General features: G+C 46.0%; 1 protein-coding gene across 3 annotated transcripts in view; it reads left to right on the top strand.

Annotated features, from left to right (window-relative positions):
- The window catches only part of LOC119962696 (ciliary neurotrophic factor receptor subunit alpha-like), a 359,277-nt gene extending 347,279 nt beyond the window's left edge, over positions 1–11,998 (top strand). For all 3 annotated transcript variants that reach the window (XM_038790629.1, XM_038790630.1, XM_038790628.1), the window contains one exon: positions 9,729–11,998. In XM_038790629.1, the coding sequence (XP_038646557.1) occupies position 9,729 (1 nt within the window). In that variant the 3' untranslated portion in view covers positions 9,730–11,998. The remainder of the gene's footprint in view (positions 1–9,728) is intronic.
- Positions 11,999–12,210: the final 212 nt, after the last annotated feature.

Here is a 12,210-nt window from a genome sequence, read left to right as displayed (position 1 = left end):
TTGCTAGTGCTTTCAATCCCGACCCACTGCACGAACTCTCCTCCATTCTGACCCACTGTGAATGAACCCCGCTGACCCAACTCCGCACCTTCTCCATATTCGCCGCCCAGTAGTAATACATCAGGTCCGGAAGAACCAAACCCCCTGCCTGCCTTCCCCTCTGTAGCAGCACCTTTCTAACTCTGGCCACCTTCCCTCCCCATATGAACTAGGTAATCATTCCTTCAATTTCTCTAAAAACTGCCTTCGGCAGGAGAATCGGCAGGCATTGGAAAATAAACAGAAATCGTGGCAACACGTTCATTTTAACCGCCTGCACCCGACCTGCCAGTGACAGAGGGAGACCAGCCACCTTGCCAGATCAGCTTTCACTCTCCCCACCAAACTAGAAATGTTGTACCTACTGGAGCCGCCCCCAATCCCAAGCAACCCGAGGTATCTAAAGTGAGTCCGTGCCGTATGGGATGGCAGCCCCCCCCCCCACCCCCGGCAGAGACACCACAAATACACTTGTCGAGATTTAATTTGTACCCCGAGAAAGACTGAAGCAGCTCCGATATTCCCTCTATTGACACACTCGGTTCTGATACGGATAACAACAAGTCATCGGCATATGAGGACACCCTGTGCTCTATCCTCCCCATGAACTATCCCTTTCCATACCCCCGAACTTCTTAATGCGATGGCCAACGGCTCAATCGCAAGTGCAAACAGCAGGGTGGACATAGGGCTTCCCAGCCTAGTCCCACAGTGAAGAGAAAAGTATCTCGAGCTGATGTTATTTGTGCCGACACTTGCCCTCGGCTCCTTATACACAGTCCACAAATCGGGGACCAATCCCAAACCGTTCCATACTGCCATCAAGTTTCCCTTCTACCCAGTCAAACGTTTTATCGCCGTCCAATCCCACTGTTGAACTTCTGATAGAGGAAAGGTAACTGATGGTGCAGCTGAAAATGATTGGTTCGAGGACACCACGCTGAAGAATTCTTACAGCAATTTCCTGGAGCTGAAATGATTGACCCCAACCAGTGGAGGGTATTCCCCTGATTTCCATTGACTTCAGGTTTGTTAGGGCTCATTGATGCCAAAATCGGTTAAATGCTGCCTTGATGTGAAAGACAGTCACTTTTGCCTCGTCTCTTAAATGATGAAATAAGGCACGAGTTGGCTATGATCATTTGGGAATCTTGCTTAAAGGGATGACAGTGGATAGGAAATTCAAGGAGTGCATGGGGGAACTGCAACAATTGTTTATTTCTGTCTGGCAAAAAAGTAAAACGGGAAAGGTGGCCAATCCATGGCTTACAAGGGGAATTGCAGACAGTATTCCATCCAAGGAAGAAGCTGACAAATTGGCCAAGAAAAACCACAGGTCTGAGGATTGGGAGCAGTTTAGAATTCAGCAAAGAAGGACCAATGGATTGATTAAAAAGGGTGAAAAAGAGTATGAGCGTAAACTTGCAGGGAATATAAAAACTGACTGTAAAAGTTTCTAAAGGTACATGAAGAGAACAAGATTGGTGAAGACAATTGTAGGTCCCTTACAGTCAGAAACAGAGGAATGTATTACAGGAAACAAAGAAATGGCTGAGCAACTAAACACATACTTTGGTTCTGTCTTCACAAATGAGGACACAAATCAGATACCAGAAGTGTTGGGGAACGCAGGGTTTAGTGAGAGAAAGGAACTGAAGGAGATTAATATTAGTGGAGAAATGGTGTTGGGGAAATTGAAGGCTGATAAATCCCCAGGGCCTGATAATCTTCTTCCCAGAATACTAAAGGAAGTGGCTCTAGAAATAGTGGATGCATTGGCATTCATCTTCCAGGATTTTATAGACTCAGGAACAGTTCCTGTAGATTGGAGGATAGCTGAATTAACTCCACTATTTAAAACAGGCGGTCGAGACAAAGCAGGGAATTACAGAGCAGTAAGCCTGATGTCAGTAGTGGGGAAAATTCTAGAATCCATTTTCAAAGATTTTACAGCAGAGCACTTAGAAAACAGTGTCAGGATCGGACAGAGTCAGCTTGCATTTATGAAAGGGAAAATCATGCTTGACAAATCTACTGGAATCCTTCAAGGATGTAACTAGTAGAATTGATGAAGGGGAACTAGTGATGTGGTATATTTGAACTTTCCGAAGGCTTTTGACAAAGTCCCACATACCAGCCTCCCCGGACATGCGCCGGAATGTGGCGACTAGGGGCTTTTCGCAGTAACTATATTGAAGCCTACTCGTGACAATAAGCGATTTTCATTTTCATTTCATTTCATAAGAGATTAATGTGTAAAATTAAAGCACATGGGATTTGGTGTAGTGTATCGAGATGGATAGAAAACTGGTTGGCAATCAGGAAACAAAGAGTAGGAATTTACAGGTCTTTTTCAAACTGGCAGGCAGTAACTAGTGAGGTACCGCAGGGATCGGTGCTAGGCCCCAGCTATTTACAATATATATTAATGATTTTGATGAGGGAACAAAATGTAATATCTCAGATTTGCAGAAGACACCAAGTTGGATGGGAGGTTGAGCTGTGAGGAGGATGCAGAGATCTTTCAGTGTGATTTGGATCAGTAGAGTGAGTGGGCATATGAATGGCAGATATAGTATAATTAGGAGAAATGTGAGGTTATCCTCTTTGGTAGCAAAATCGAGAAGGCAGACTATTATCTATTTGACCATAAATTGGGAGAGGGGAATATGCAATGAGACATGGGTGTCCTCGTACACCAATTGTTGAAGGTAAGCGTGCAGGTACAGCAGAGGTGGTAAGGAAGACAAATGGTATGCCGGCCTTCACTGTGAGAGGATTAGAGTCCAGGAGCAGGGATGTCTTGCTGCAATTATACAGCACCTCGGTGAGCCCATACCTGGAATATTGTGTGCAGTTTTGGTCTCCTTATCTGAGGAAGGATGTTCTTGCTATAGAGGGAATGCAGCAAAGGTTTACCAGACTGATTCCTGGGACGGCGGGACTGGAGTATGAGATGAGATTGAATCGGTTAGGATTGTATTCACTGGAGTGCAGAAGAATGAGGAGAGATCTCATAGAAACCTATAAAATTCTAACAGGACTAGACACGATAGTTTCAGGAAGGATGTTCCCAATGGTGGGTGTGTCCAGAACCACAGGTCACAGCCTGAGGATACGGATGGGGTAGACCATTTAGGACACAGATGAGGAGAAATTTCTTCATCCAGAGAGTGGTGAGCCTGTGGAATTCGTTACCGCAGGAAGTAGTTGTGACCAAAACATTGTATGTTTTCTAGAAGCAGCTAGATATAGCACTTGGGGCGAAGGGGATCAAAGGATATGGGAGGAAAGCTCATGGGATTAGGCTATTGAGTTGGATGATCAGCCATGATCATAACAAAATGGCTTTGTTACATTCCGCTCTTCTGGCCACTTAATAATAACTTTTTATTGTCACAAGTATAAAGTTACTGTGAAAAGCCCCGAGTCGCCACATTCCGCCGCCTGTTCAGGTAAGCTGGTACGGGAGTTGAACCCGCGCTGCTGGCCATGACCTGCATCACAAACCAGCTGTCTAGCCCACTGAGCTAAACCAGCTTTTGGACCAAGGCTGTAATAAGGCTAGAGGCTGAGTGGTGTTGGCAGATACAAAACAGAGCATCGGTGAGGAGGTTATTTCTGTGAAAGTGCAACTTGATAGCACTATTGGTGATACCTTCCATCACTTTACTGATAACCGAGAGTAGAATGATGGGCCGAGTTGGAAGGCATTTTTTATGAACCATGAAGTCTAAACCATGGTTCTGAACATGAGACCACCCAAACCAAATCCTGACTCAGCAGGTCAATCTACCCCCACCAGAGAAAAATGTAAAACTCCATCTTCATAACCCCCCCCCCCCCCCCACCCCCCCCCCACCCCCCCCCCCCCCCCCCCCCCCCCACCCCCACACACACACTGGGAAGTAAAACACCCACTCCCCCGGCTCAGGAGCTCAATCAGATAAACATAGGAACCAACAGTGGGCCATTCAGCCCCTCGAGCCTGCTCTGCGATTCAATAAGATATGGCTGAATTGATTGTGGCCTCATTCCACGTTCCGCATACTGCCAATAGCCATTCACTCCCTTGTTAAACAAAAATCAATCTACCTCTACCTTTAAAATATATCCTGACTCCAGAACAGGAAAGCATTCCAAAGATTAATTTATGTCTGAAATGGGAGACCCCAGCCACTGGTATTTAAAATGTGTCCCCTAGTTTTAGTCTGTGCAATGAGTAGAAACATCCTTTCAGAATCCGCTGTCAAGTCTCGTCTGGATCTTGTCTGTTTGAATAAGAGCACTTCTCAATCTTCTAAACTCCAATAGATACAGATCCAGCTTGTACAACCCCTCCTCATAAAATAGTCCCCTCCATCCCAGATATCAGTCAGTTGAACCTTCTCTAAGCTGCTTTGAATACATTTATATCTTTGTATAATTCAGGAGACTAAAACTGCACACTGTAGATGTGGCCTCACCAACGCCCTTTACAACTGTAGCAAAATATGCTAATGTTTATATTCCGTTTCTCTTACAGTAAATGACAACATTGCATTTGCCTTCCTAATCACTTCCTGTACCTACATACTACGTTTTCCTGATGCATGTACCAGGATGCCCAGATCTTTCTGTACCTCAAGAGTTCCACAATCACTGCAATTTGGATAACATGCTCCTTTTCTATTCCTCCTGTCAAAGTGGACAAGTTCACATTTTCAAACATTGTACTCTTATCTGCCAAATTTCTTCCCATTCACTTAACTTTGCAGGATCCTTGGGAGGAATTCTCCCATTTCTGAGACTATGTGCCCTGGTGGGTGGCTCTGGTGATGTCTAGTAGGATTCCACGCCAGATTCTGCGCTTGGAGCCTCATTGATTATGCAGAGGCGAGTTCTCCTCCAAATCACCTGGCAGACTGCCAGCTGATTCATCCACCCACCCTCCCTCAGCTGATGGTTTCAAAGGTCCTGCCGCCATATTTAAATACCAGCCCAGCACACTCTTACCACTCTCTTCAGCCCACTTGCCTTCACCAGTCTGTGCAGGATGTCAACAACTCAGAGGAAAAATATTAGCGACAGCAAGAACAAGTCTGTTCCTTGATTCCACCACCCTCCACATCGCCCCCACCCATGGGCCCATCACCTGTGAGGTACCCGTGCCCCACTTGGGCCTCTACCCACTGGATTGGGAGTCTTTGTGCATCCTCTTCCAGTAAACAATGTGGTGTCCCTATGAACCCTTGCTGTGAGCTTTTCATTCAGGCTTGTTGGGGTGCAGCTTCCCTCCTCTTGGTCTCTCCTCTGCCTTCCATTATTCATCTTCTTCATCCAGCTCCTTGCCCCTCTGCTTGCCATCATGACTATTTGTCCTCTCCCCCCCCCCCCCCCCCCCCCCACTTCCTTGCACAGCTTCCTTCCACATTGTCCCCCTTGTCTTCGTCAGGCTACTACCACAACCCCTCTCAGCCTCGCCTCGCACTCCAGCCCTGGTTGAACTTTGCACCTTTGATGCAGTGACTACATGAATCCCACAGCACAGTGCTGTACAGATAGACACTAATGTGTGGCACCAAGGGAAAGGAGACCCCTGTACTCCCCAACCCCGGATGCTATACTGGTCTGACTCAGTTAGACAGGAGAGTCCGTGGTCCAGCAACCCGGTGCTGTATTGGTGACCTTCTCAGAGCCAGCCTGTCCCAGCAGGGTGATGAACAGCGCATCAAATGAACAGCGCATCAGGAGCAGTCCAGCACTATGACAGAAAGTTGTTGCACTCTCCTCGAAGTCTCTTACGAACTGAGAACTGCTTTGTCCACACCATTCTTTAGCAATTGCATTTTAGATTGATGTAATTTCACGTGATGCAAGATTGGAAGGCCTGACGGGATGCTGGTGGCCAACTGTAAGCATTCATGAGATGCAAATGGTGTTCATGCCATCAGCCAGTGGGCTGACCGATCCACCATTAATCTGCCATTGGGAGAATTGCAAAGTGATTTTACCCAGGTGGAATTCTGACTTTTTGGCTCCCTCTAGATTCTTCGCTCCCACCCCCTACCAAATGCACACGGTGGGATGGCAAGATTCTGCCCCTAATGTCCTCTTCATTACTTACTTTCCTACCTATCTTTATGTCACCAGCAAATTTAGCAGCCATGGGCTGGATTTTCCAGCCCCTCCTGGCAGTGGGATCTTCCGGTTCCACTGAAGGTTCCCCGCTGGTGAGAGAGGCGTGTTATGCAAAACACTGTAGACATTGGCAGGACCGAAGGATCCCACTGGTAGCCAATGGCAAGCCGCCTCACCGCCGGAAAGCATACCATAGAGCGGGGGAAATCCCGCCCCATATATTTGGTCCCTTAGTCCAGGTCATTGATAGAAATTGTAAATAGGTGAGGTCCCAGCACTGATCCCTGTGACACTCTGCTTATTACATCTTGCCAATCCAAAAATGACCGATTTGTGCCTAACTTTTGTTTGCTGTTACCGAACAAATTTTCTATTCGTGCTAAAATATTACGACTACACCTTGAGATGTTACTTTGCGTAATATCCTTTGATGTGGTACCTTGTCAAATGCCTTCTGGAAATCTAAATTCAGCACATCCACAGATTCCCCCATATCCATGATGCTTGTTATTTACTCAAATAACTCCGATAAATTTGTCAAAAATGAATTCCTTTCACAAAATCATGTTGACTGCCTGATTGCATTGAGATTTAAATGTTAACCTGCTATAACCTCCTTAATATTAGATTTCAGAAATTGTTTCTCAATCTTGCAACACTAATCCCAGCTGTTCATTAGTAAAAACATGGCCTCCGCAAACCCCTGTTCAGGAGCCATAGCATCCGTACTCCCAGGAGCTAAAACAAACCACTCCCCTACCTGCTCAGGCCTCAACTTATCCACCAGGCAGCCTGGATCATTAAAATGGGGTCACACCAGGAAAATGTTCAGGAAGGACTGCTCTATGATTATACAAGAGTCACAAAAATTCACAACAGCCAAACAAACCGGCCACTGTACATAAATTTAGGATTTAAAACAGCCTTTGAACTCTGCCCTTTTCACTCTGCGACCCTTGTAAACACAAATGTATCACAGTAAAGATGGATGTGAAGAGATTTGCTGCCTCTTCAATTAATCAAATCTGTCAGGAGTGAATGTTTTGAAATCCACAAGCTAATTCATGATGAATAGCAGGAAGAACAGTTTGTGCTTCCTCGTAAATTGATGCTCTGCTACATTCCAACAGGCGGGAAAGCAGTCTGTGGTTGATAGGATTTTACTCAGTCCCATGGTTATTGAGGAACATGCAAGTGGCTGCACTCTAACAACATTAATGAAAACTAAAGACTGCATGGTTACATGGTGGGTTTGTACCTCCATGTAGGATGTGGGCTTCTGACCACAGTTCCTAGACTCAGTTCGGTTTAATTGAAAAATCCAGATGGAAGAGCAGGGCCCGCAGATTGAAAAGGAGCTGGGGGAACACAATGGCAAATCAATAAACAGTGACAGAGTTTTACAGTGTGCATCAATTCGGAGAGAGACTGAGACTTTCTTGGTTAAGGATGCTGGGAAATAATGGCTGAAATTCTCCGGTATTTCACTGGTGGCGAGATTCGTTGGTCCCGCCGGTGGTGGGCTCCCGCCCGGGGGTTTCCGCGTGGTTGGGAGGCCAACGAACCCCTCGCAAAAGTTGGAGTTGGAAGCAGATAGTCATTCATTAAGCTCCACATTAAAGCATGTCAGTGGCTGAAAGGAGCATCGGATGGTATCAGTAGGCTACTGAATAATATGGTCAACAACTGGAAGCAGGCTACTGGAGAGTTCACTGGGTAGGGATTGTTCAGGGACATGAAACAGAAGTAAATGAGAATTTGCGTAGAATCATAAATTTACAGTGCAGAAGGAGGCCATTCGGCCCATTGAGTCGGCACCAGCCCTTGAATGAGCACGCTATCCAATCCCACACCTCTTCAATAGATGTTAAAGTGAGGTAATTTTGAAGTTTATATTCCACCCCCATTAGAATGTTTTAGAATTCTGAGCTGGGATTCTCCCCTACCCGGCGGGGCGGGGGGTCCCGGCGTAGCGGAGTGGCTCCAACCACTCTGGCGTCGGGCCTCCCCAAAGGTGCGGAATTCTCAGCACCTTTAGGGGCTAGGCCCGCGCCAGAGTGGTTGGCGCCGCGCCAAAACCAGCGGCAACGGCCTTTGACGTCCGGCGTCGGGGCTGGCCGAATGGCCTTTGCCAGTTCGCGCATGCGCCGGTGCGTCAGCGGCCGCTGACATCACCACCGGTGCATGCGCGGTAGGGGGGTTCTCTTCCGCCTCCGCCATGGTGGAGGGCATGGCGGGGGCGGAAGAAAAAGAGTGCCCCCACGGCAATGGCCCGCCAGCCGATCGGTGGGCCCCGATCGCGGGCCAGGCCACTGTGGGGGCACCCCCAGGGGTCCGATCGCCCCGTGCCCCCCCCAGGACCCCGGGGGCCCGCTCGCGCTGCCAATCCCACCGCCACCAGAGGTGGTTTAAACCATATCGGCGGGATTGGCCTCTCAGCGGCGGGACTTCGGCCCATCGTGGGCTGGAGAATCGCCGCGGGGGGCCCGCTGACCGGCGCGGCGCAATTCCCGCCCCCGCCGATTCCCAGGTGGTGGAGAATTCGTACCTTGCTCGCAACGCATCACCAGATCGAAGGCAATCTCGCGAGATGTTGCAAGGTAAATCCCACCCATTGTGGGCTGGATCACCTTTAGGCAAATATACATATTAAAACGAGACAGCTAGTCTCACTTCAATGTGCAGTTTCCCGAAGTACTAGAGGCTTTGGGATCAATCCCCTTTGCATTGGCAACCTCAGGCGATCGACGTTCAGTACTGGTTTCCACAAACGGGGACCAGATGGAACGGCACATATGGGGTTCTCCCAGGGGATCGGAAGCCCCAAAATGCATGCCTTTGGGCAGGGTGACACCTGGACACTGGTGCCAGCCTGGCACCCTGACAGTGCAACCTGGTGCCAGTCTGGCACTACCAAGGTGCCAAGCTGGCCATTTTTGCACGGTGGAAATCTGGCCGGAGGTGCCCTGTGTGGGTGTTGGGGGGAGTGCGGGGCGGAGGACCTGCCCATGGTGCGTTGGGGCTTGCGGGGGGGGGGGGGGGGGGGGGGGGGCAGCGAGCGAAGCTCCTCAGTGCACAAAATGGGGCTTTGTGCAGCCTCAGCCGTGCGTTCCCTGCTGAGGCCTCCTATCTAACCCGGATGCTGTTTTACAGCGTTGGGTTTCTTGACGCTATGAGTCCCAGGAAACACGGCTGAACATGCTTGTTGTTGAACTATGTTCCCATTTAGTTAATTCCCACCCTTAGTGTGAGAGCTCTCATAAAGCGGAACCTTTATAATGAACTCATAGCTCTGTTGCTTATAAATTATGGATAGTATATTCAGCAACGTCTTATAATGATCTCTCTGTTGTCAATGAGTCATTACTGCCTTATCATCCACAGTTTGCATGGTATTATTGAAGAATAATGCTTCCCATGACTAACAGGAACACCTTGCATGAAACAGATTAAAGCAGTGGCCTTTGGCCATGTTGTGTATATATAGTAGAAACAGATTTTGAAATGTGGGTTAAAATTATTTTCACTTGGAAAATATATCTAACAAAACTTTTCATTTTGTTCAACAGATGATTACTTTGCTCTCCTGTAATAAAAGACAAAAGCAAACATGAGAATCCATGCTTTTTATTTTGCACATGTGGATGTGGATCCAATGCATCTCTTTTTCAACATTATTCCTTCAAAAAAAAACTCAGAGGAATGTGAAGCTCAGATCCCTGTGAAAGTTCACTGGACACAGACACACAAACTCAAGAAGGAAGGCAAAAGCATGGATCCCTACCAGACACATCATTCTGCAGATATATTTTTTTGAAGGGCAACTGAATATCATTTAATCTTGCATCTGTTGAGGCAAATATTTTCCAAAATTAATGTGAAATAAACCAACCGCATACAGCTAAATCATCATGCCAAAGACACCATGTTCTCCATGAACTTTCAACCACAATGCTCTGCTTCCTGAAATACCTGCATCTGTGTAGTGATAGCGGACGCTAGTAGATGGCGGGATACTGTTGGTAACAGTACTGTGAAATTTTTGAGCTTGAGGATTGTGGCCTGTAATTTTATCACAGTTGTTTTAAAACAATTTTTTGTACTTATGGCTGCCATGAAATGATGGGACTGTAATGCTCCATGATGAACATTATATCCTGATATGCCTGTGATGGACTGCATTGATTTTTTTAATGGAAAATGTATTTGTATGTTAGTCAATTATAACAGTAGTAGTGTTGTGAAACAAAATCACAAATTATCATTGCTTGTTAGCTTTCTTTAAAAAAAAATGATTTAAAAAAGCATAAAAACATGATAGGGAGCATTTTAACTTCTCACATACTTTCCAATAATGCAATCTACATGAACTTGACAGTACACAGGTCCAACTTAAATTGAGTTGTGCAGGGACATACCAGGAGTCCTGTATCTGTCTATGAATTAATAATCAGCATAGAATTCGTTTTACAGAAGTCAATAGCTCAGTCCTCAAAGTTCTTCTGTAAAAGAATCTAACATTTTATCTTAAACTTGCAAAAATTTCTTATTTAACAAGTAGTGTTTAAGTGTTAGAAGTAGAGTATTGATCTTTAGAAACTTGATCTTTTTTAATAAAAAAGCAAAAATAAGAGCTCACTTATTAGAGAATGTTCACCTAACAATGATGCCTCATTGAATATATAGGAAATTGATTTATTCCCAAGGCTCTTTATGTATATAGAAGCGATTACCATGTTCACCAAAACTATTTGAACCTTTTGCATTATTCTATGATAATGCACTTATTAAATATCATCTTTTATTTAGTTAAAATAAAGTTCCCAATATACCATGTTTTATTTAATAGATACCTTAGAGTTTTACAGTTAAGTCCAACTTCCTATTGCATCATTAATGTAATTTTAATTTCCAAAATGTGCAGTGTTTTCTGAGACTGTGTTCATCAAATATGGGTAACTGCAAATCCGTTGCAAATTTTCTTCTGAAGGGAAGGGTCTTTGTTCCCTGTTTTTAAGATTCAGCAGGTTATGATGAACTGTGACCTGAATTTTCACTCCCAGGTCAGGAAAATTCCCAGCTTCACAAATTTGACCCATGAGAAGTGACCCAGACGTTGGGATTTTAATTCTAGGGCGATAGGGTTCTCTGGGAATTAGATCAGACGACCCCAAATGAGTGCAGAAGCGAGACAAACAATGTGGATGATCTATGCGAGTGCATCTGCACTTTGTCAAAGAGTTTAAAAAATAAAAACGCTAACTAGCCCTCACTCCTCACCCCCACCACACTTCCCATGTCCCCAGCCATGACAACCCACGCCTTCTACCCACTCCCTATGGCCCCTCGGACATTACGTGAATAGGAGCTGGCTAAGCACAGTGGACTAAACAGCTGACTTGTAATGCAGAACAATGCAAGCAGCGCAGGTTCAATTCCTGTACCGGCCTCCCCGAACAGGTGCCGGAATGTGGCGACTAGGGGCTTTTCACAGTAACTTAATTGAAGCCTACTTGTGACAATAAGCGATTATTATTATTAACATGTGCCCCTCTCTGCACCTCCAAGACTCCTCATTCCTTCATGCCAATCTATGAGCACCTACCCACCTACTATGTCCCCGTCAAACTCAACCAACTTATGCTCTCCATTCACCCCTCATGGCCATTTGTAATCTCTATGCCAAATTACTGTCAACTCCTGCCAAACCATGACACCCCACCCAGCACCATTTTCCCTTACACATACCATGCCAACTCACCCAGTCTCTGCTATAGTTCATAAGATATAAGAGCAGAATTAGGCCATTTGGCCCATCGGATCTGCTCCTCCATTTGATCATGGCTGATCTCACCCTGGCCTTAACTCCACCGTCATGCCCGTTTTCCATAACCCTTCAACCCATTATCAATTAAAAATCTGCCTAGATCCTCAAATTTACTCACTGCCCCAGCATCCACTGCACTCTGGGGTAGCGAATTCCACAGATTCACAACCCTTTGAGAGAAGTAGTTTCTCCTCAACTCCATTTTAAATTTGCTACCTCTTATC

Source organism: Scyliorhinus canicula, chromosome 3, assembly GCF_902713615.1.
Source record: "Scyliorhinus canicula chromosome 3, sScyCan1.1, whole genome shotgun sequence".
NCBI lineage: Eukaryota > Metazoa > Chordata > Chondrichthyes > Carcharhiniformes > Scyliorhinidae > Scyliorhinus > Scyliorhinus canicula.
Note: the sequence above shows the minus strand (reverse complement) of the source record. Positions and strands in the feature narration are given on the sequence as shown.